Source organism: Erythrolamprus reginae, chromosome 3 (assembly GCF_031021105.1).
Source record: "Erythrolamprus reginae isolate rEryReg1 chromosome 3, rEryReg1.hap1, whole genome shotgun sequence".
NCBI lineage: Eukaryota > Metazoa > Chordata > Lepidosauria > Squamata > Dipsadidae > Erythrolamprus > Erythrolamprus reginae.
In genome coordinates, this window is record NC_091952.1 from 42,889,828 (window position 1) to 42,916,215 (window position 26,388).

The 26,388-nt window shown below is 36.8% G+C and overlaps 1 protein-coding gene across 3 annotated transcripts in view; it reads right to left on the reverse strand.

Annotated features, from left to right (window-relative positions):
- Positions 1 to 26,388, reverse strand: part of KDM5B (lysine demethylase 5B) — a 64,386-nt gene that overhangs the window by 30,206 nt on the left and 7,792 nt on the right. For all 3 annotated transcript variants that reach the window (XM_070744977.1, XM_070744978.1, XM_070744979.1), the window contains exons 2-11: positions 21,450 to 21,527; positions 18,329 to 18,451; positions 17,268 to 17,438; positions 13,726 to 13,782; positions 8,218 to 8,352; positions 6,483 to 6,579; positions 6,042 to 6,151; positions 4,006 to 4,164; positions 2,406 to 2,525; positions 148 to 306 (exon numbers count right to left, since the gene is read on the reverse strand). In XM_070744977.1, the coding sequence (XP_070601078.1) occupies positions 148 to 306; positions 2,406 to 2,525; positions 4,006 to 4,164; positions 6,042 to 6,151; positions 6,483 to 6,579; positions 8,218 to 8,352; positions 13,726 to 13,782; positions 17,268 to 17,438; positions 18,329 to 18,451; positions 21,450 to 21,527 (1,209 nt within the window). The remainder of the gene's footprint in view (positions 1 to 147; positions 307 to 2,405; positions 2,526 to 4,005; positions 4,165 to 6,041; positions 6,152 to 6,482; positions 6,580 to 8,217; positions 8,353 to 13,725; positions 13,783 to 17,267; positions 17,439 to 18,328; positions 18,452 to 21,449; positions 21,528 to 26,388) is intronic.

Genomic DNA, 26,388 nt, shown 5'->3' on the forward strand with positions numbered 1-26,388 from the left:
GATAACTTTTATTGTCTTCAAAGCTTTTCTGGTAGTAAAACAATTAAAAAGATTCAGCCCTAAGGGTTAATTTTTTATTCTCTTTTAAATGTCACACATTTTTTTTGAGCAATCTGTATTCTGAATTAGTCAAGAAACAAACCTTACCTCTTCTTCTGGTTGGAGTTTAATTTTCCCATCTCTTACAGGGAACCCACTGCCAAATTCTTTTGAGGCAATATCAGCACCATATTCCACTGTCACATCCTCTTCAATTGTACTTACAAGACGCCAAAACTCTTTCTCCACTAATTCTGTGGGCACCATCTGAATAGAAAGCAGGCAAAACATTACCAACAAATAAAAACAAAAATTTAATGAAGATACACTGGGAGCATAAAAGGAGTCAAATGTTATAATATGGAAGTAAAGAAAAAAATATTTAATTTGTAAGGGTTACATTCAGCAGATATTTGTACTAAAATATTTAACCACTAGGACAAATCATGAGATAAATCATAAAAAGAGCCGGGGTGGCGCAGCAGGTAGAGTGCTGTACTGCAGGCCACTGCAGCTGACTGTAGATCTGAAGGTCAGCGGTTCAAATCTCATCACCGTCTCAAGGTTGACTCAGACTTCCATCCTTCCAAGGTGGGTAAAATGAGGACCCGAATTGTGGGGGCAATAGGCTGGCTCTATTAAAAAGTGCTATTGCTGACTCTAAGGAGAAGGGCAGCATAAAAATTGAATGAATGAATGAAAGAATGAATGAATAAATAAATAAATAAATAAGGAAACAGAACAAATAAAGGAGTCAAATAAATCCTTTCAGTGATTTCATGTTTAATACTGAAATTTTACAGGTCAGAGGTGGGTTCCTGCCAGTTTGGACCGGTTCTATAGAACTGATATCAGGAATTTTCCCCCGCTTGCCAAATCAGCAGTGATGGCCAGGTGGACACGCCCCTCAACCAGTCCTTTGGCTTTAAATCCATCCACCGGAGCCAAATGTAGTTAACTTCCAGCATGACCCCAAATCGGTAGCGAAGGTAAATAGAATCCACCCCTGATATAGCTACTGGTATATCTAGACTTACAGCAGTTCATTTACTGAACATTCAAAGTTACAAAGGCACTGGAAAAAGTGACTTATGACCACTTTTCATACTTATAACCACTGCAGCATCCCCATAGTCACGTAATTTGCATTTGAATGCTTGACAACTGGCTCATTTTTATGACTGTTACAGTGTCCCAGGGTCATGTGATCCACTTCTGTAGCCTTCTCCTTCAATAGGTAAGCCAGATTCACTTAACAATTGTGTTACTCATTTAATAACTGTAGAGATTCATTTAGCAATAGTGACAAGAAAAATTGTAAAATGAGGCAAAACTCGCTTTCTCACAGTGACATAAATTTTGGTTCAATTTTGCTCGTAAGTCGAGGATTACCTTTAGTCCCCACCTCTCAAATTTATGATGCTGCTGAACGAATAATAATTATACCCAATCTTTGAAGTTATGTTCACTGTGGCTCCCCACTCACATGATAAAAAGTCAGGGTCAGCCTGCTGCATTAATGACTATTGTGGCAGGTCAGCTGGGTCCACAAAGTGACATGGGCAAGTAGCAGTAGCAAAGTGCAGAGTGATCAAAAGGAAAGACATAGGGGAAAGGTAGATGATGGAAACTAAAGCTCTCTCTTTTCCTGTATGTGTGTGTATGTGTGAAGGCAAAAGTATGAGATCCTTGCCTAACAAAAATGCAGTTCTCGCTTAACAAATGCAACCAGGGCTACTAGAACTGCCATCGCCAAGCAATGCCGTCACATGTTTCAACTAGTAACTGCTTTGCTTAGCAATGGAAATTCTGGGCCCAATCACAGTCATTAAGCAAGTCTACCTGTAATGCCAGGGACTAAATCAACCTTGTATTCCCCTTCCACTACTAGACAGCAATCTATGAGACCTTTTGGAAAAGACTGATCCAAGGGCACACAATGATAACAAACTTTAGAAAAGGAATTCTTATTTGCAAAACAATATATCACAATTTCTAGGAGGCATTATAAATGAGATAAAAATTCCCTTAAGTGCTACTGGTTATTTCAACATATAATGTTCTTGAAGGTTAACTTTTCATAAAAATAGGAAGATGAAAAAATTTCAGCATGTAAGAATGAGTTAAATTATTGATTAAAAAGTACTAAATATCAAGCAGAATGTGAATACTTTCTGAGGCTAGATAAAATTTACAGTGAATAGTTTTTGTACTAAAATATGAGTCATGTCATTTTTTTAAACAATAGAATGGTAGCAACTGAAGATAGAGAATGGACATTTAGGATGAAGTAATATGCCCTACATTCCATGAATATCCCCTATAATGAAATCTAAGTTACAAAATAAATAAAAATATAAACATACATGCACTGGCATATTAAAATAATCTGACTTGAAGGCATCTGCCATTTCTCCAAACGTACGAAGTGTGTAGTCTCGTGCTGCCTGTTCAAAGCCAAATGCTTCCTGTGGTTTATTGCATTCCTGTTAAACACAACAATGAATTAATATTATGTGCACAATACTGAACAAAATGCAACATATTACTTGCGGCAAGATGGGCCATAAATAAATTTAATAAATACTGTACATAAATAAATTTGTAGATTCCAGAGTATATAATATGGTCATAGAAGTCAGAGATTGCAATGCTCAAATTAAAAGAAAGAAGTAAAATTATGGATGATATTATTATGGGGACTATTTTTATTCTCTTCTAGAAACAATATCGCATTCATACATGTATTTAAATAATTAATATAGCAATTCATCTCACTACTGTGACTTGGAGGGGCTAACAAGAAATTAAAACCACCTCAAAAAACCCCAATTAATTAAACAAGCATTCATCTACAATAAATCAATATATCATGTGGCAGATGCCCAAGTAGATAATTCCATCTTACAATCAGTAAAAAAAAACAACCAATTTGTGCAACTATAGCACCTTGACCTAAACCTTCAAGGAAACCATCAGGTCTTACAAAGGCCAAAAGAGTCAGGACCATCAAGTTTGCTATGGGAATGCTATTCCATAAAATAGGTGCTATGACAGAGCAGCTGTATCTCTTAGTACAGCTTAAAAGAGAGGACCTGGCACTTTGACACTTCTGGTGAAATAAGCAGAAACAATAAGGGATCCTCAGAAGTGGGTTCCTACTGGTTCTAACCGGTTCTATAGAACTGGTAGTAACTGGTGACAACATCATGGAGACAGTTCTGTCGGTGCCAGTCCATGGCCACCACCATCTTGTTTTTGTCTGTCTCTTCTTCCCATGTTTCCCACATTACAGTACTATAACTAGGTGATGACAAAGGACATGAATAACCATGAATAAGGACTCCAATTCCAGAAACAGACATGACTGGCACAGAAGAATCTGTGTAAAACGTAACTACACCTGCCATCTGCTACTTGAACAAGAACCTTGAATATAAGAAAATGCAAAGTGCTCACTAACCCTGCCTAGAGAGGACTATCCAATTCAATTAAGGATAGAGAAGCTACAAATTCAGGAGGCTTTAGGATCTACACCGATTTGGTCTTGCAGTTCAGTTAAAACCTATTCTTCTCCACCTAGGCTGCCACACCCTCTCACATTGGTAAAAAATCCTAAGGTCATCATTTAGTCAACCCAGGGCAGAGTTGATACCTCACCCAGCAGCTTTGTGTACCTGCTAACTTGGATCAGGAAGTGTAGAGAATCCTGAGTCAACCTACAGAGTAGGGGCATTGGATTCAATCCCCCCACCATTGGAATCAACTGAGTAATTAAATCTGGATAGATTGGCTCTCATACTGATGAGAGAGATTACCTATTAAACACAATCATGTGGAAGTAAAATGCATTAGTTACCTTCAAAATAAAAATCACATCAAAGAAAAACATACTTTTGTTTCATACAGTAATTTTTTATATTGATAATTTATCTTTTAGGCAAAAAAAGTTATAAGCTACATTACCTGAGCTAGACACTGAGGACATCTCCAGTCTCCCTTGGGAACATCCTGAAGAGGTGGTATCAAGCAAAAAGTATGATAACTATCATCACAGCCATCACATAGGAGCAGACGATCTTCATCGTTGCCACTGCCACATAACAGGCATACATACAAATCCACCTATTAAAAGAAAGTTGTGGTAAAAAAAATAAATTCAGAAATTTAATATTTTATTCTACCACTCTCAATACGAAAACCAGACCAAACTGTACAAACACCTCATATTTATATTAAACATATTTAGTTGTTTTTACTGAACAACATACACCTATTAAAATACATTTTTGTGACATTAAAAAAAATCAGACCGAAATAAATCACTTCCGACTTTTTCCAACTTTAATATAACAGAAAAGCTTTACAATTCAATTGAAAAACAAACTGAAATCTTTGGGGGGGGGGGGTTTACGAGAAATCTGACAAAAGCAAGTGGGAAAATGTGTTATGATCTGATAAAACCAAGATTGAAAAGTTTGGCCATTATTCCCCAAATTATGTTTTGTTCAGAAACAATACTGCACATCACCAAAAGTACACCATACCCACAGTGAAGCATGGTGGTGGTAGCATTATGCTTCTGGTCTGTTTTTCTTCAGCTGAAACTGAAACTTTAATCAAAGTGAAGGGAATTATGAACTGTACCAAATATCAGTCAATTTTGTCAGAAAATCTTCAGGCTACTAAAATGCTAATGATGAAGAGGATTTTCACCTTTCAACACAATTATGGCCCAAAGCATACCTCCAAATCAACAAAAGAATGGCTTCACCAGAAGATGATTAAAGTTTTGGAATGGCCCTCTCAGATCCCAAGCCTAAACCAATTAAAAATCTGTGGGTGACATGGAGAGAGCTGTGTCCAGAATATGCCCTCTCAATCGGACAGTTTTGGAGCACTTTTTCAAGGAACAGTAGGCAAAAATCTCCAAGGCAAGATATGCTATGCTGATAGGCTCCTACCCCAAAAGGCTGAACGTGGTAATAAAATCAAAAGGTTCTTCAATAAAGTAACACTTTAAGGGTCTGCATCTTTATACAACCAAATATTATATTGGAATATTCATGACTGGGAGAGGCAGTGTTAACAAGGTCAGCCAATGAATAGGAAACTAAGTTAGCCAATGGAAGCGAAACACTTCTGAGTCTGTGCAGAGAATCAAAACTGAGAAACTTAAGGTCATATGATAGCACCATGCTGCTGCAAGTTTTAATACCAGTGCTTTAGATTTTAGTTAATTGAATTGCAGAATTTATACATTATTATTAAAGATGGAAAAATTCGGAAGTGATACGAGATTAGACACAGCATGTTATAGAGTTAAACTAAATGACAACCTCCAAGATCCCTTTCAACTCTATTATTCTGTTTTCTACCTTGATATGGTTTTTTACATCTCAAAAACATTACATTTTAAAAGGGGTTTGTATATATTCTATATCCATTGTATAATATGCAACTGGATAAAAAAATACATGGTTCTGTTGCAGAGACACAGAACTGTAAACACACATGAATTAAAAGCCAGAATTGAAGTTTCACAAGCCCTAATAAAATGATCTTTTATTTTATATAACATACCACTACAGAAGCATAGCAGCAAAGTCTGCTTGCAATTACTTGTTTGTTTTTGTATTTTTACCAATCTTTCTTTTTTAAGATAACTAACTGAACAGCAATATTAAGGGCTGTTTTTCCTTGTCAAATCAAATGTACTTTGTTCTCATGAGCAACAAAATACAGGTCCTGAAGTTAATCTCAAAAAATCTGAAAAATATTTTGAGTAACTAAATATCAAATTAAACTAAAATCTCATTCTAAATAAATGAGGCAACAGTGGATCCATTTTCTAGACTAATATGTTGTAACTTAGCAGATTAGTTTAACATCAAGCTATTGTTTTTCTAGAACTTGAAGAATTATTTTTCAATTATCTGCACTAAATAATGTGTATAGTATTTTTATGATTAGCATGAGAAACCCCAAATAAACATACTCACAGAATTAATATTTTTCTTAGAACGTCCCTTTGATTTTTCTCTATCTGCTTCCCAAAGCCACTGTTTTTTTTCAACAGTTTCTCGTTTCGCTACAGCTTGAGGTTCTTTATCTGATTAAGGCAAAACATTAATACTAGTCTAAGCATGTGTAATAGAAGTAAATCCATTAAAGAAAATTTAATTGGAAAAACTGGTTTTTTTTAATCTGTAGAATCATACACATTAAAGAAATGTGATTTTAAAAAACAAATTGGAGTATAACAAATTCTTTTTATAACAAAGAAGGTCTTCCAATTTTGTAAACAAAAAAATATTCATAAATTTTTCAATTTTATTTACGTGAAAGACTACACAGAACTTTGGGCAGTATACTGCTAGACCTAGCTACAGCCTTAAGGGTAAACTATGTAACAACAATGTAATTTTCACTTATAAGCTTACCACTGTCAGCCTTTATTGGAGTGCTGCCCATTCTGCGCCTCAAATTATGAGTTTTGGTCTCTGCAGTTTCTTCAATCTCAGTTTTAATATTAGTAGCCTTTTAAAAAAAATGTTTAACATGTTTTAATTTTAACATACGTTTACTATTAAATTAACCTGCTTTAAGTGAATTTTATACCAAAAACAGACTTTTCATATCTACACTTAATGTGTCACTCTTGTGTGAGTTCAGCTTTCATCATGAATAAGAATTACACTATAATTAAAGTACTTAGGACAAGTAAAATTAATGTGGAGAGAAAGGAAGACAAGGAGTCTGCCTTTTTTTCTCAGCTGCTAGCAATTAATGCCTTCTTGTGGTAGTAATGTAATAACAATGTTGAAGAATGTTTGCATGGAGCATTCCATGCTTCTGATTTAGCATTTAATTTCTAAGTCTGAAACATAAGAAATTACTTAGATGAGGACATATATAATAGCCAAGAATTATATATTGATACTGCTAATGCACAGGATTTTGAGTGCACTTAAATCAAGATGATAGTTAATTCAAAAGTACTGAACTAATATTTTAAAATGATTTTTAAAATTATAATGAATTTCTCTAAATCATTTGCATATTGTTAAAAATTACAAAATAACATTTCACACGAGTCTACGGAGAGGGGCGGCATACAAATCAAGTCAAGTCAAGTCAAGTCAAGTCAAGTCAATGAATGAATGAATGAATGAATGAATGAATGAATGAATGAATGAATGGTAAATCACGGCTCCAAATACTCATTTTTTTTTAGTAAATTTAATTTGAACATAGATCAAAATTTTAACTCAAAATAGTACTGATAGTAGAAGCCAAATTAAATTGCTTCTAGATTTCAAGGATTTATAAATTTGTTCAACTTATACTCTGACATCAACATTTCTCAATTAGTTTGCTCTCTTTAAAACAGCTGATAAAAACTACATCCTCTCTAATATTTTTTTAAAAAAACACTGACTTAGTGATAGAGAATTTGAGAAAGTCTGATATCTCCCCCAGTAGTCACCCCATTGTAATATGCACTAATGAATTTTTTGAATCCTGTTATTTTTCTGTGTACACCGCTTTCAATGATTGGAAATAATGACTTAGAAATATTAGTAATAATACTGAATTATCAAACGTGATTGTTGTAAGAGATCTTTACAACAATGGAAAAATTGGATCTACACATTATGCTAAGCCATAGTTCTTAAAATATTTTATGTTAAATAAGCCATAGTTTACACAGTATAAGCCAACAGGAAACACAGTATTTTATAGCTTAATATGATGTGCTCACTGAAGCCCTCTAAAAACAGCATTCCATGTTATGAATACAGGCAAAATACTCCAAATCTGGTCTCAGATGGCCAATGATCTGAATCATTATATTCACACTAAGTATTACTACTAATAAGTTTATAGTGAAAGTTAAAAGTTGTTGTTTCCACAAAGAAAGACTGTACTGTGGGAAGAATATGCTATCTCTAAGACATGCACTAGAGTTGGACCATCAATACATTTAATTAAATAACAATAATCTTCTCAAACGTGGTTGAATTAGATCACCACAACAGCAGTATTTATTATCAGAACTACAAACATGATTTGTAAACCTAAGAGATCGTGCTCTTTAATTTCTGGTAATGGATGAAACTTCTATATTATGACATTCTTACAATTATCACTCACAATATACAAAGTCAATCTTACCTCCGATCTCATGCGTTTTGCACGACGTGCGGGAGCACAAGTTTCAGATGGCTGAACGGATTGTCTCTGCGGAATATCATGGGGTTTATATTCTTTTTCCTTTGTACCACTGGTGATATCTGGCTTTTGAAAACACTAAAAAAGCAAGCAAAAGTGAATTATTTCTTTGCATTTCATATAAAATTCCCATTGCATTAAAGTTATGTTAAGTTTTTAAAAGAAACCTTTATTACATGATTATATCAATTGATTTGGGATGCCCAGGTCCTGTGGCTGTAAAGCAAACCCAAATTATCATCCTTCCACCACGCTTGGCAGTTGGCATGAGATGTTTGTGTTGATATGCTGTGTTTCGTTAAATATACATCTCCATTTTGGTCTCGTCTGTCCAAAGGACAATGTTCCAGAAGTCTTATGATTTATTCAGATGCAAATTTGCAAACCTAAGCTATCCCGCCATGTTCTTTTTACAGATAAGAGGCTTTCTCCTGGCAACAGTTCCAAACCAACCATGCTGACTGAGGCCTGAAGAGTCTGGGATGTTTTTCAATTTCTGAGAACTGCAATATCTGACTTTGGAGTAAATTTGCTGGGACATCTATTCCTGGGAAGATTGGAAAATATCCTGAATGTGTTCTATTTGAGAATAATCTTTCTACTCGCTGTAGAATGATTGACTTTAAATTGTTTAGAATGACCTTATAACTCTTCCCAGATTGATAGGCAGCAACAATTGCTTCTCTGTGATCATTGCCTTAACTTTTTGGCACACACCTCAATGCTGAAAACCAGCAAACTCCAGTCATACTGTACTTGCTAATGGTCAACTGATCAAGGACACTTGATTAGCAATACCTGGCTCCTACTTACTCTATTCATAGTTATGGAAGCAGTAAGGGTGTAGTTAGTTCTTCACACATTCTCCATTTTGGCTTTTTGTAAAATAAAAACATGGTGTCATTGATTGCTGTTCGTCTGAGTTTGTATGTACATACTTTTAAGAACTACTACGGACCAGATGATTTTACTAAATCCTAGCTAAATTAAGTGTGCCCTAAGTGTACTCTCAACCCCAATCAGGGTATCATTGACTATACTATATATAATCATGGGATATATGTTGAGTTTGTTTGACCTAAGAAGTTATCCAAAATAGTATAATGAAAAATTTCTCTCTGCGTGTGTTTGGCTGCAATACTGCTTCAAGCAGTAGGGTCATAAAGCATTGTTGGATAAGACCATTTGTCAAGTATGGTAGCATGCAGATAGACAGTAATAATAATATTAATAATGCTTTTTTATTCGTTCACATTTTATTACTATATTAATATCCAATCTTTTCTCTAATGAGCTCAAGAAAACATGTTTTCCTTTCTAGCACTTTAATTACCCTGAACTTGAATAAATTGTATATAGATCACCAAACAGCATTTCATAGTTGAATAGAGAATTGAACCAGCTGAACCAGTCGTTAAAGGCTAATAAGTATTACCAATATTTAGAAAAATGTGAGTAAAATTTAAGAGACATTCCTTAACTAACAGAACAAGTATATAGTATATCCAACTGTTGATAATTAACAAACATTAACATAATTAACAAATATTAACACACTTGATTTTTCAAGTTTGGTGCAAGGCTTTTTATAACCATTGCACAATCAGCTTTTTTTATTTGGAATTTTCAACTTTAAATTACTTTCAAGCCACTCTTCCTCCAATGCATTTTATTCACAATTTGAATGACTGAATTTCAATTGCTCTCATTTCAATAACATTGCTGAGTTTCACTAACTCTAAACTTGAAGATACAGAAAGATATTGTTTGGTCACAGCCTGGAATGAACACACAACCTAAACAGGATCGTATCTATGAGCTTTCCCCAAAAATAAGACAGGATCTTATTTTCTTTTGAACACCTCCCCAAATAAGGGCTTGGCTTATTTGAGGTCTTATTATTTTTAAAGTGCAGGAGAGACAGGAAGCCCCTCTTCCTCCAATGCATTTTATTCACAATTGAACCAACTGCAGACTGTCCTTTCAAAGAAGAGTTTCACCAAGACAAAGAGGTGGCTGGAGGCAGTGCTTGTGTCAGGTTGGATTTTCTTTGCAAGGGAGACAATCTGGTGAGCAAGAGATTTAGGAAGCCTGGTCTGGACTGGCATGGGACAGTGACTCCAGCGAAATGTCTGATTTATCCCTGGGGGAGAGTGTCTTGTGGGAACATCTTCAATGAACTTCGCTTTGTTTGCCTGTGTCTCTGCACTCGGCAGCATCTCCTTGCAGGGCTCCTTCCTCCTTCTCTCTGATTGGAGACACTGCCGATGCTGCTGCCTGCAGACACACAGACAAACAGAATGAAGACTGGAACAGCTGATCATAGGTATTCCAGAAGGCTGATCCAATTGCCAATCAGCTGCTCGTGCTAAATCATGCTTTGCTGAAGCTATGCTGAAACAGCTGTTTGCTGCAAGGAGGCAAATTGCTGGAAGACAGACAGATTTTCCCCCTTGTTTAACTCTCCAAAAGCTAGGTAGTTGGGAGTGTATTATAGTCCAAAAAATACAATAACTGCTGTGGTTTAAAAAATAAGAATAATAATATAAAATTATTGACCAAGATTATCTGCAGATGCACAGCAGTATGTCATTAGTCAACAAATTAGTATGATCAATCTGAAACAGGTAAGACACCACAGGGTCTAAATCAGTGTCTAGAGACAATAAAAAATTGTGTGAGAAACAACATCCTAGTACACTGAAAGGTTCTTGTTCTCATTGGTGGTGGTGGGGGAAACATAACCTAGGCGGAGTGTAACTGCTCTCTGAAAGAATAGACACATAGTCTTATACCAACTCTTAACAACAATAAAGACTAAAGACAAACAAAAAAAATTATTATTCTTGAGTTCAAACCAATAAGATTATTGAAAAAAATAAAGTCAAAACATGTTTATTTTTACATGAAAGGACCGCCCTTTGCTTGCAGCGCCGCTGCAGTGTCCTTTTTTGTAAAAATAACAATGTTTATTTTTACATGAAGACCTCCCTTTGAAGGAACTGGGGAATCCCTCCCACGAAGAGATTCCGGGGGCGGAGCTTTGATGTCACCAACAGGTTGCTAAGGACACCAAGGTAATCACTTCCTGGATTCCATGGAATCCAGGAAGTGATCACCTTGGCGTCCTTAGCAACCTGCCGGTGACGTCAAAGCTCCAAATGCCGAACACGACCCCGAACTTTGCCCGAACTTTGCAAAAATTTCGAGTTCGTGTTCGGCATACCAAACACCGCAAAATTCAGTACGGACCCGAATTGTGCGGGTTCAATTCGCCCATCACTACTTACGAACCTTATCCCGGAACCAATTAAGTTCGTAAGATGAGGTATTACTGTATATTAAGTGCAACCAGAATTGTATTTCCACAACAATGGAAAAATGATAAGATTCTGTCACATGAGAATGTAATTAAGAAAATACTAGAATGTGTAGAAATGGATAGACTAATGCTTACTATTAAGGATAAAGAAGAAACTGAATATTTCTGATAAGGGATGTATTTTATCAATGGCTAGACAATAGTAACAGAAGTTAGAAGAAAGGAGACATAAAAAGAGGAAATGTTAAAGTGGAGAGTTGTTAAAGAAGATAATATTTTATTATTATTATTATTATTATTATTATTATTATTATTATAGCAAATATGTGGATTATTTATGACTGCTTAAAAACAACTGTACCCATATCAGATACAGTTGATTGGAAATTGAATTTTTATTTTATATAAATAAAATAAATAAAACATGGGTGGGGGGAGATTATATACAGCCTAGTTTTGCAAAGTTGGCCATTACATTCCCCCCTCCCTCCCAAAAAGTCTCTTTCAAGTCAAACTCAACTCTTGGTGGATTCTGTGTTCACATCCAGGTGTGCAACCCCTGGTCCATGAGATTAGTACCAGTCCACAACATACCAGAAACCGGACCAGGCTAACAAGTGAAACCCCATCTGTGTGATACAGGCAGCACATGAACTCATGTCCCCTCCGGTCTATGGAAAAACCTTTCTCTATGGCATTAGTTCCTGGTGCCCAAATCTATAATCCCAATATTAACTCATACACCAATCAAACCAACCCTTCTTAACTCTTTAGCCCCAGAACAGATTGCTATCTGCTGAGACAATATACAAAATATTGCTCAGAAACAGTACACTTAAGGAGCACTTAAACAACACAATATAACTCCAAGTAAATCAAACTTCTGTGAAATCAAACTGTCCACCTAGGAAACAACACTGATTGACAATCAATTTCACATGTTGTCAGCACATCCAACTTTGTACAAAACAAAGTATTCAATGAGAATATTTCATTCATTCAGATCTAGGATGTACTGTATTCGAATGTTCCCTTTATTTTTTTGAGCAGTGTATATTGACATGCAAAGTATCTGCCAAACTTGATTCTTAAAAATAAAGCAAAAACCATGCTAATTTCAATATCCCTTATTTACAACATTTTTATTTGTTGATAAGCATCTTTCTAGTTTCTGACTCTTATGAAAGAAAATTCTTTATTACTATAGAGAAATCAGTCCTGTCAGTTAACCACTTTTACTTCATGAATGTAATGATGCTAGATACTATTTTAAAAATCTACAGTATTCCACATTGAAGAGGACACCAGAATTGCCTGTTTAAGGTACCTTTAAAATGTGTATTTCATATTTTAATAGCACAGACATTTTTATGCATGCTATTTTTGTAAATCATTACATTCTAAGTGTATCAGAACAATGAAATTATATCTGTCTATACTGAAGGAAAAGATATTATAACAGAGTTCTACGAAATACAAAATCACCTTATTTTGGCGAGTTTTAAAAATTCAATGTTGAACAGAAAAAACAGGAAAATTATTGCCAAGTTTAAAAAGGGCAGAAAGCTGAGACAAAGATAGACATATAATCAACAATGGAAAGTCTAGTTAAGAGTACAAATTGGAATAAAAACTCCAATTTGTACTCTATGACAGCTTTTCTGCCATAAAATAATTAAAATATGAATATGCAAATTCTAATAAACATTTATCAAGTAAGAACTTGTTCATCTCTTTACATTTCAAGAAAAGAAATATAAATGAACAATCAAGCTAGTTATGGGATTCAGCTGAGCAACCTATTTTATCAAAAAAAGGAATTTTTCTATTTAAAAACAATCAGAAACACTGACAGTTTTACCCAAAAGCATATTTTAAAACTTAGACTTTTTTGTGCAATTCATTTTAAAGTACATATAAGCTTTAATATTGTTCAAAATTATATACTTTTTCTAATACATTTTCTAATACAAGTAAGATTTAAAAAATTAAGATTCATTTAAATAATGATTTCTTTAACAGAATATACAATTTGAATATTTTGCATAGGAGATGGTTCAGATAGCATCCAAAATAGTTTAGAACAAAGATGAGAAGGGATGTCAGTCAAAAAATCATGTCAAACATACCTTTTCCAGAACTGCATCATCCACTAAACACATCAGTTTGGAACAAATGTCTGGTGCCTATTGCAAGAGAGAGCTTGGAGAGTTACAACTGAAAGGAATTGTGACCTTGTAAATGGAGGCCACGAGTAGTCATTTGAAAATCATTCACTTTCAGAATGGCCCTTAAAAAATCCTTCAGGTTTTATTTTCAAAGACATCTGCAAAAGTAGATTTTGAGTAATACAGTAACCAAAATGGCTGACTGTTTAGGATGAAAATGGAAAATTGTTTATATATTCCCGTCACAGTAACTATGACTACAAGAGGTAATGAAGAAAATGTGCACAAGACATCCCTCCAATTCTATTAGCCACGACAGCAATATCTTCACACACAAAACGATTAAATGAACTGCAGCATTTGCCTAATTAGTCTAATTGGGAATATAGGAAAATGATCATGACAGAATCATGAAGATCATTTTTCTGATCCAAAACCAGACATTTTTATTGAGAGAACCTTGCATTATTAACATTTCTTCACTAAGCAAAATATACGCTTTTTTTTCAACACACATATTGCTTAGTTGAGAAAGATTAAATAGTGTATGCATGTTTAAATATTACATTTAGTATCTAACTATAAAACACTGCAAGAAATATATGAACTACTACAGATCTCAACTGGCTAGGATTTATAATTGTGTTTTCCCACAGTGAGGGAGTGAAATGCAAATTTACTACCATATTTATCAGACTATAAAACGCAACAAGATTTCAAAGAGGAAAGTAAAGAAAAAAAATTGTCCTCCCCGACCCCCAGGAACATTCTGCAAAACTCCCAAATCCTCTGTGCATCCTGTTTTTCACAAAAATGGACCTGGTTTTTTTTTGCAAAAATAGGAGCGTTTTTGTCTTCTCCCAGACACTCTGCAAGCCTCCTAAACCCTTTTCGCACTCTGATTTTTGCAAAAACAAACCCGTTTTTCACCAGTTTTTACAAAAACTGGGCCACACAAAGGGTTTGGGAGGCCTGCAGACTGCTCCTAGGGGCTGGAGGAAGGCAAAAATGCTGTTTTTGCTTAAAAAAAATTGGGCCTCTTTTTGGGTGCACAGAGGATTTAGGAGGCCTGCAGAGTGCTTCTAGGGACTGGGGGAAGACAAAAACAATCCAATTTTTGAAGGAAAAAAAAAACCCCAGCCATTTTCCTGCAAAAATGGGGGTGTTTTTGCCTTCCCCCAGCCCTCAGGCGTACCCCCAAGTCTGCCAAACCTCTGTGCACCCAATTTTTGTGAAAAACAAGGCCATTTTTAGCAAAAATGGAACATGGGGACGAGGCTTAGGAAGATCAAAAATGGCTATATTCACACCAACATTTTCATCCTCTTTTGGGGGGGGAGGTGCATGTCTTATACAGTACTCCGAAAAATACAGTAAATTCAGTCCACTTACAATTTTACCATCACAGCAACCAGTTTGGATTAGATTCAACTACTGGTAATATGCAAGCACTATTTTTTTTTTTCAATGTAAAACTGCCTTCCATTGGGATGAGAAATTTGCAGTGAAATTGGACTTCAGTTTCCTTGTATAAACATAGAAACTGAATGAATTTCACATCTTATTGCCAATTTCATTTTGCAGAGTTTAACCGATTATTCTCTTCCCACTCCTATCATCCCTACTCTTATTTTGTGCTTGTAACACAATATTCTTTGGTCTTAAACGTTGGTCACAATGCTTTAAAAAAGCCATTAAAATATTTTGCATAATATTTAATGCGATGTATTAATATTTAATTGATTTAGCCCCTATAATGCAAAGAACATAACATAACTATATTGCCACTAGTTATTACTTTATATAAGTCTTATCTATATACTCATAAACTTAATATAGTGCCATAGAGACCAAGAAATTCCTTAGTTTACAATAGTAACACTATGACCATTAGAAAATATTAAACACTTATTCATTATGGAAAATGTATGCACACAATATTATACTCAAATGTGTGATAATGCAAACACACTATATTGTTTATTAAATGACAATTTATTTTGATAAATATAAGTTTCCATTAAAAATACCCATTTGTAGTTAAATCAATGATATTTTCTAATTGTAAAAGAGCAGCTAATTATTTATTTTGCTTTTATTTCTTTTTTATTGAAAAAATATCAGCATATAATAAAACAAATTATTAAGAAAAAAAGGAAGGAAAGGCAGGTTCAGGAGAGATGTATTTTACTTTTATAAAAGTGTATTCATTGTAACAAATTAGTTATGAAAACTCCATGCATCTATATAAATCATAATTCTAACACATATGAGCTAATTGTGTGTGTATATGCACCTGAAGAGAGACTAAGATTAGTCAGGGTTTGTTTTGCTAGAGAATTTTATGCTTTAACAGGTTTTTAGAATTTTATGCTTTAACAGTATGCCCATATCACTCCAACACTTCGCAGTCTTCATTGGTTGCCGATCAGTTTCCGGTCACAATTCAGAGTGTTGGTTATGACCTATAAAGCCCTTCATGGCAGCGGACCAGAATATCTCCGGGACCGCCTTCTGCCGCACGAATCCCAGGGACTGGTTCGGTCCCACAGAGTTGGCCTTCTCCGGGTCCCGTCGACTAAACAATGTCGTCTGGCGGGACCCAGGGGAAGAGCCTTCTCTGTGGCGGCTCCGACCCTCTGGAACCAACTCCCCCGAGATTAGGATTGCCCCCACCCTCCTTGCCTTTCGTAAACTCCTTAAGACCCACCTCTGCCGTCAGGCATGGGGGAACTGAAACATCTCCCCCTTGCCCATGTTGTTTTGGTGTTAGATTGATTGTGTGCTTGTTTTTTAATATTCTGGGGTTGTTTTTTATGAATTTTTTAGCTTAACATTGTAATTGGATTGGTGGGTATTGGATTTGTTATTATGTATTGTTTTTACTTTGTTGTGAGCCGCCCCGAGTTTGCGGAGAGGGGCGGCATATAAATCCAATAAATCTAATCTAATCTAATCTAATCTAAAATCACACTACTCAATATTAATGTTGTATCTCAGAAGATTGTTTTTATATTTCTCTCAGATTTGAGAACAGGAAAAAGGTTTTATGACTACATAATGAAAATGAAAATGAAAATACCTAAACAAGTTCAAAATGATAAATGGAAACTAGCATACTGAAACACATGTACTGCAGAATACAGGGCAAAGAATTCTAAAGACTAGCTGCAATTTTAAATTACTCCAAGGACAATCTTCCTTCCAATTGTGAGGAAGCAATCAATTCATTCAGTTCTTCTTTTTATAGGATAAAAATATCCTATATAAAAATCAATTTCTTGCTAAATAATGGTTGTGCTTTAAGATAATGGAAATATTCAAAGTTTTATAAAAACTTTCCAAACCCCACTGAATTATGTATCACTTTGAGAATCCAACAGCCAGCACCCAAACTTCTAAATTAAGGACAAATATTTGATACTTTAAAGTGCTGTTGGAATGTTTTAAAGCAGAATGGGAAAAAAATGATTAAAAATCTGGACTATAAAAGCAGAACTTACCAGAAGGCTAGCTCCAGATTGGAATAAATTGTAAGGGTAAAGAATGCGTTCATAGTGAGCACGTATATGTGATCCCACTGCTTTGCCAGGAGAAAATCCCATCTTGGTAGCTATTTTAGTCCATTTTCTATCCTTGCAAACCAAGTCAAATCCACCTTCCTCTGCAACTAGCTATAAAGTAAAAATGTATGCATTAAAACAGTGGTAAAAATATAGCTAATAAATGGCACTTTCTCTAAGTATGTAGTTTTTTGCTTTATTAGTAATCTATAGATTATCAATAAGAAAATTTTAAAATAATAATTTGATTTGTTTTAAGTAATCCACAACTTCTCTAAAAATGAGTGAACATTTCAAGCTCACCATTTGATTCTAGCAAAATGACACAAGATACAATTTCTTACCATTTTCTAATAGAAAACACAATACTGTTCTAAAATCCCTAGAAGAGTGGTCCCCAACCTTTCAGGCTCCATGAACTAGCAGCGGCAGTGACAATGCAGGAGAGGGATCATTTTGTTTCGATCATCCGGCGGGACGGGGCTTGGCTCCATCAGCCCCCACCCCAATCTCCCGCCTTCGGTGGCGCCTTTGGGATGGCGCAGCGGTCAGCGAAGGTGCTCCGAGCAGAGGGCACCAGCTCTGAAATTCCCGAGCTGAGGCAGCTTTGCTCGCAGCATCTTTGCCGAACTCTGCGCCCTCCCAAAGGCGCCACCGAAGGTGGGAGATTGAGGTGGGGGCTGATGGAGCCAAGCCCTGTCCTGCCGGATGATCAAAGCCACCCAGCAGGCTCCTCCGCCGGCTGGATGTGTTGAGGGGACTCCCGCCCACTTCTCCGAAGCTATTGCCATGTGCCCTACTCATCTCCGGGGCCGAGTCGTCGGTCACCAGCTGAGGAATGCCGGGCGGCCTCGGGGACAGCTGCCGCCACCCAATGTTCGGTGTATAAGATGCACCCATTTTTTATGCATCTTTTTGAAGTAAAAGGGTGCGTCTTATACACCGAAAAATATGATACAGTATTTACAAATTTTTGACAAAAATTGTAAAACACAACTTACCCTGTTAAGCTGGAACAAATCTAGAATTTTTCTTTCTACATGTGGAATTTTCAATGTGCATCCCTGGAGTTCCCAGAACTTTGCTATCTGGTCCAGAAAATTCAGTTTCACCCTAGTCTGAGCCTATTAAAATATAAAGTGGATATATTATATAGAAATCAGCTTTCATTTTGGTGTTTCAATGTGAGCATTCCTCAAGGTATTTTGTATGTTGAATAAAAAGAAACTAAATAAATGATGGATTTTGGCTGTTCTTTGTTGCCTACGCTTTAGAATATCATTCTTCGGAGATCATATTCATCCCAACCCTGATAGCTTTTTAGGAAGCCTTGAAGAAAGTAAGATTTCTGTCTGAAGGTGAGGATCAATAAAGGAAACTGCTTAAAGGAACATCAATGTGGTTTTCTTGCGTTTTGGAATATGACACCTCTTCAATAAAAACATTGGAATATTAACAATTGGGGTTTTGTAGCTCCCACTCTGTTATTCCATAAATCACTGAAAACTTGACTACAATTAGTTCTTGATTTATGACCATAGTTGGCCATGCTGATTGTTATACATGTTACCATATGATTGTGCCCGATTTTAATCACCTTTTTTTGCTGGGTGATTTTTGTTCGAAACTGGAAGCAAAAGCCTGATTCCAGAGGGAAAAAATTATAAATTGACATCACATGACTCTGCAGAATGCAGCAGAGTTTTAAATACTGGCCAGTAAGCAACAGTGTGATCATGTGATCACAAAGGTGGGATTGGTCACTGGAACTTCAAATCTGGATTGTAAATACATTTTTTGAGTCAATCGCAACTTAAAACAATTGCTGAGTGACTGGTTGTAAGTTGAGGGCTACCTATATTCTCCTATACTCTGAGGCAGAGTACTGAAGGCCCTGTAAGATTTTGTCTTATAAGACTTTGTTCTGTTTTATACTGGTATGTGTCTTTTTCTCTGAATGCCTATGTTTCTTTTATCTTTTTTATTATGTAAGACACCCAAAGTTGATTAGAGCCAGAAATCTTTTAAATCTATATAAATAAAAATAAGTACACATAATATAAAAAGGAAACTTCATTAAGTAAAGAATAAAAAAAGAAAACTCCTGACTCACACTTGGTTGCTAAACATTATTGAGCTACAAGTGGCAACAAATACAAAAAGTGATACCAGAATGGAAGACTACAATGTTTTAAATATATAAAATGATGTGTCCTGTGAAACAAATTGAGACTGAGACTCTAAACCAGTGTTTCCCAACCTTTTTTGAGCCGCGGCACATTATTCATATTTTCAAAATCCTGGGGAACAATGAACGGGGGGTGGGGTGGGGGTGGGGGGTGGGCCTAAAGAAAAGTTTTGACAAAAAAAAAATCTTCCTCCATTTCGCTCTATTTCTCCCTCACTCTTTCTCTCTCTTCCTTCCTTCCCTTCTTTCTCTCTCTCCATCCCTCTTTCTTTCTTCCTCTCTTTTTTGCTCTCTTTCTCTCTCCCTCCTTCCCTCCCTTTATGTCTTTCTCTCTCCCTTGCTCTCTCTGCCTCTCTTGCTATCTCTCTTTCATTCTCTCTTTCTTTCTCTCTCTTTCTCTCTCTTTTGCTATCTCTTTCTCTCTCTCTCTGTCTCTCCTTCTCTGTCTCTCTTTCTCTCTCTCTTGCTAGCTCTCTTTCTTTCTCTCTCTTTTTCTTTCTCTGTCTCTCTCTCTCTCTCTGCCTCTCTTGCTATGTCTCTCTTGCTCTCCCTCTCTCTCTGCCTCTCTTGCTATGTCTCTCTTGCTCTCTCTCTCTTTCTCTCTCTTCCTTTCTTCTCTGCGGAGGCCGGCGAAGGTTTTTCTTATTTTAAATGTTCCGGGTGGCAGGGGGATGCGGAGCCCACACGCACACACACCCGACATTCCAAATCCTGCCTCAGCTGTGAGAAGAAAAAAGCGTTCGGTGAAGGGACTGCATGCAAGAGGGGCCGGGCGGGCGTTAGCAGCCCGATGAGGAGGACGAGAAGCCGCTGCAGCCACCCCCAATCCCTCCCCCTTCCCTGGGTACCTTCCAAAGGCCCCTGGAAAAATGCAGGAGGTAGCAACGAGGCGCGAGGACAAGCAGGCAGCTTGGCGGAGGGGAAGCGCTGAGGGGCTCTCCTCCTTCCCCACCCCCATGCTTCTCTCCCGCCCTGGCTTTTGCTTCGCCCGCAGATTTCCCCGCAGTTCAAAAGGAGGCAAGAGGTGGCCTGGATGAAATTGCGGGGAAATCATGGGGCGAAGCGAAAGCCAGGGCGGACTTGCAAAGGCGGGCTCAGGCTGCATGAGGAGAAAGAGGCGGAGGGAAAGAAGGCGACGGCAGCGGGACCTGCAGCTCGGTGGGCATCTCCTCGTGGGATAGAATCCTCTCTTTCTCATGCTGCTCCCACCATGGCTGTGCGCGGTCCCGGTGCCCCTGGCTGAAGGTCGTCCCGTGGCTGGTCTTGGGCTTTACGGTTGCTTCCTGGTTCCCTCTCCTCCCTCCGCCTGTGTCTACCGCCAGCGCCTCATTCCTCGGAGCTGCCGCTTCCTTCCAGGCAGCCCAGCCACGCTGCCGTAGAAAGTGCAGAGGTTATTGCCGCCACCTCTGCCTCCACTCAGGGAGCCATCGTGGTTGAGCTGAGCGAGAGGAAAAGGCGTGGTGACCACGGTGGCTCCCTAAGTGGAGGCAGAAGCGGTGGCAATAACCTCTGTGCTTTCTACGGCAGTGTGGCTGAGCTGGACGGAGGGAAGCGGCAGCTCCCACTCAAGGAACCCACGGTAACGGGCGACGGCTTGGTGGGAGGCGACGGCGAGAGACACAGGCGGTGGGAGGAGAGGGAACCAGGAAGCGACTGTGAAGCCCAAGACCATCCACAGGACGACACTCAGGCAGGGGCGCCGGCAGTGCCCCGCCCAGCTGGAGCTTCTCGCGGCACACCTGGCCATGTGTGCCGCGGCACACCGGTTGGGAAACGCTGCTCTAAACCAATAATTGAGTCATGAACACTGAAATATCTAAATTCTGTAACAAAAAATAATTTGAAAATTATTTAATTGCATTTAATTTCAAAATTCTGTATGGTATGGTGTGTAAGTTCGTTATTAATATAATTTATATCTCTGGGGTTGTTACCTCTAATTCATTCAGCCTTTGGATTCTTGGAGTAAAATGAAGTTTATCAACATCACATGCAAATGGAGGCTGCCAGTCCTAAAAAATAAAAAAAAAAGCAAGTTTGATCAAAAAAATTTCTTACTGCATTTTCAGATATTTAGAAATTTAACTGAAAAAATATATAATGGTGCATTGCATTTTTCAAGTGCAATTTGGAAATCATAGCAACGAGGATCAAGCAAATATTAGTGTTCACTGTCCTGTCTTTCATTCCTTTTGTCTACTGGGACCCTCAGGTGAAGTACTAAGAACATTTGGTTTATATTTAATATTGCCTGAGATATGGTAATTAAATGCTTTTTTGGAAAAAATAGTATTTGCTCACTTGTTTTAAATTTCAATTTAAACACCATATCAGAAAGTGAATTTGTTAAACCCAAATCATCTTCATTGTTTTTGAACACTACTACTATATGAGCTGCAAGCTCCCAGTAAAATTCGATGTGTTTTAAAGCCCTACGCAGCATGGGGTCAGGTTACTTGCAAAATTATCTTTCTGTGATAATGTTGGTCTGCCCTTCCAGATCTAGTCAGGTGGATATGTTCTGGGCATTGTTGCTAAAACAATCTGACCTTGAGTCACTGAAAGCATGCCTTCTCGGTATGGCACCTATCTGAAGAGTTTGAAATATGGACAGTTTGCAGTTTCCAGTCTATTACTTTCATAAGGCCATGAAAACCTAGTTCTTCCTCCAGACAATGGAGATGGGATGTGATTAGTGGTTCTGTAGTTTTATAGGTGGTCCTCGACTTATAACTGTAACGGAGCCTTGCCAATTATGGTAGTAAACTGCAATTATTATAAAGCAGGTCATCATGTGACAAACACAATTTTATGAGTCTTATTTCTGCAGTGATCAGTCAGCAAATGCTATGGTCATTAAACAAGAGCCAGTTTGGTTTAGGTGTTAAGGCATAAAGCTAGAAACCAGGAAACTGTGAATTCTAGTTTTGCTTTAGGCATGAAAGCCTGGTGGGTGACTTTGGGCCAGTCACTCTCTCTTATTCCAATTCACCTCACATGATTGTTATTATGGGAAAAATAGGAGGAGACAGGAATATTTGATATATTCACACCACTAAGTTATTCATAAAAATGGTAAAGGCAGGAAAAACCACCCCCTTTATTTGCTTTATTTTGCCAAAGTAAATACCAGTTTTCAGCAAAATGTCATAAATCAGTCATGTGACCACACTGCAAACACCATAAAAAGTCAAGGACTATCTGTACGATATAACTTTGATTTCTTTGTTTTACTGTAATACATTGTTTTTATTTTGTTGGTTGACCAATATTTCTTACACAGATGGATGCCAATACTACTACTGTTTATTAAAACAGTATTCCACCTAATTTATAATCAAATTACAATGAAAATCAATAAAATATAAAATATAGGAAGCATGATGGAGAGCTCTCACTCTTCCTTGCCAAAGACCAGGGTGAAGAGCCAGCCCTGCACAACTCTTCTAAATAGTAACAGAGTGGGGAGAATCTAAATCTTGTGGGAGACCTCTTTCCAGGGAACAGGACGTAACTGGACTAATAAATAATGATCTTCTTTATTTGGCAAAAGAAAAATCACCTCTGTACTACTGAAATTTATTCCGAATGAATTTTCAAAGGATTGCATCCACTCAATACAGGTCAGTTATACAATTAAGTAGTTATATTTCAATCCTTATCCCATCAGCATAGTTAAATGACTGAGAATGAGAGAAAATGATAGGCGTATTTTTATCTACAGTATTAAGATTCATTGCTGGCAGGGGATTAGAAATTGAATTATTCAGATTTTAATCCATACATATTGCTATTTGGGTTTCTTTTATAATGACAGTTTGCTATTTATACTTATTTAGCATACAACAATTAGCAGAACAACAGAATATGGAATTTGCCCCATTAATGTATAGTGGGAAGATGTTTAGTAATGGAGAGGATCTCATCACAGCCACAACAATTTTGGCATCCCTGTGTTGTTACCACTAGCTAAAACTATAAGCCAAGACACAGAATACACTGCTGTGTTACCTCCATATGAGGCTTTACCTTTACATAAGTTGTATCTCTGAGACCTCGGAAAGAGGCGACATATAAATCCAATTAATAAAATAATAAATTAGTAATATATAGCTCAGGTAACAAACATTCCTTGAGACCATAACATAACCCAACTTGCTACTGGCAAGTTGTTTCATAGCTTTTTAAAATTTTAATCATAATTTCAATGACTGAAGGATGCTTTTAGTAGCTCTCTTGTAACAATGGAAAGGCTTCTGCACATGTGCAGAAGAGTCTTCCAGTTACTACAAGGATCCTCAAGCTCTGGTCCACAGCCTGCTGCCCATTTGGAACTGGGTTGTGCAAGTGGCAGCAGATATGAGCACATAACTGTCCACCCATTGCTGCTGCCTCTGCTGGTCCAACAAACCAGAAAGGTTGGGGAGCGCTTAGTTACTAGAACTTCTGGAAAATTGTAAGAAAAAATGCAAAAGTAACATAGCTATTTTGGTGTTAAAAATGAGAGGGAGGGGTCACCTTGCTTTACAAAATAGCTTCAATCCTTCATTGAAGCCAAACACTCTTGGAAAACATGCATCGCTCTACAATGTGCAGTATAACTATCAAAGCAGATTCAAAAATGCCTCACAGCATAGAATAAGCAATCCAACATCTGCCAATTATATATTATATGAATATTCTTGAAATCTGTTTTCAGCAAAAATGTCGTTCCAGAGTTTTGAGGAAGCACAACATGCTAAAAATAAAAGTGGGGATGATCAGCGTTCAAAAAGGAAGAAAAATTAAAATATTGTGTGCTTGCCCATTTTTCCTAGAAATGCTTCCCACAAGACCATTTCCTTCCTTTCCATTTGGATTCATTTTTAGTTTCAGAAATTTATCTGAAAAGAAAAACACTCAGAAAATATATCAGCAGGGAAGAATTTATGCAATGAATCCTAATTTTCTCTACAAAGTTCATCTTTCTATTATTGTTGACTCCAGTGATTGAGAAAAGTTGCTTGTTCCTTCACCATGTTATATGTTCCTTTGAAATATTCTCATCTTTTTTCTCTAAAAAAACCCCCCATAAATATGATCTTAGCAAAATAGGATTTTGTGATCTGTTAAGAAAATGTTCCCTGATACAGTATATGATCAAATTAATATCTACTTCTATGTTTCTATCAATATTGGGTTGCTACCGGTACAGTAGGGGACAGCACACTGGTAGCAACCACCAGATTATCCAATTTGTGCACGATCGCTATGGGCACCATCATTTTTCCTCTTCATTTTTTTGTATTTCTGCTTCGTGCGCATACGCAGAAGCAAAATCGTGTGAGGGGACACATGCGCAAGAGATTTTGGAAATTATTTGCTTCTGCGCATGCACGGAAACAAAAAAATTTCCAAAATCTAGCGCACATGTGTGTCCCCTTGTGGGATTTCAGCATGTTTTTGCTTCTTGTGCATGCATAGTGCTCGCACGCACACAGGAGAACTGAAGTTGCGTGTGCAGTAGCAGTAATGGCAATCCTCCCGATTTGTATCCTATTAATATCTTATTTCTGAAACTTGTACAAACTAAGTGCTTCAATTTTACAGCCAAACTGCAAGCAGTACAGACACAACCCTTGACTTATGACCAGTTATCAATCATTCAAATTATGACAGATCCCCCAAGATACTTATGATCCAGTTCCAAAGTTTTTATGACTGTACCCCCATCACATAACCCCATTTTGAATGCTCTGCAGCCAGCCTAAATTTATGGCATTTGCAGCATAGGTCATATGACTGCATTTTTGTTTTTGTCAAAAATGGGAGTTTATTTCTGTTTTTCAGTAAAACAATTCAGAGCAATCAATGGATTTGCTTAGGGACTGAGTGTTTACTTAAGGACTACTGCAAAAGATGCCATAAAATTAGGTCAGTCATATGATACCCTGCTTTATAACCATTACAACTTACAACTTTAATAGGCAGACTCCATTATGTTTATGAGTCAAGAACTCCCTGTACATCTAATGCATTGCTTACATGTTACTTTGCTGAAGATTTAGAAACCACATGATCAGTTCTATTCTAGGATAAATATTTTGTCAACTTTTTAAAATAGTTATTTGTTCTATATTTGTTTCTTTTATTGCTCAATCATACAGACCATTATAGATTGATATAATAAGGATATACCAGTAATCTTTTTTTCTGAAACAATAGCTTGCTTCACTACTGGTAAATTATAAACATTTGCTAATTTGAGTATTATTTGATGCTTTGAATACAAATAACTACGGTAACATGGTTCATTATGTAATAATGCTAAAGCCAATACAGTACAATATCACAGGTTGTACTGTATTTACTGATTCATATTTATTTTTATATCCTTGGATTTTAAGGCTCGTATGTACGCAATGTTTCTTAATGTATGCAATGCATGACTCTAGGCTGTCCTCTCAGATGTAGATGCCTTCACTAGATGTTCTTCATCATAAAATAGGCATGCCTCAGCATGTCTTAATTCACAAAAGCATCAGCTTGATTTATATCTGTTAAAGGTATTAGTAGAACATGTAATCTTATATTATGAAAGACAATGATATAGATATTTTCCTTCAGGAAATACTAGGTTTCTAAACTTTAACATGGTATAGATGAAGCAATACATAAACCTATCAAATCTTCTCAGTAATGGAAAGGCAAGCTAAGAGTGTTAATATAATCAGAGATAAGACTTTCAAGAAATGTCAGAGTTTGCAAAATTATCTTCTAGATTGCTGAAAAGAAGAGTAAATACTACCTCTGAATAAATTGTACGTAAAAATTTACAGATCAGACCCAAACCATTATACACTCCAAATAAGGCTTCACCAGAACTGCAAATAG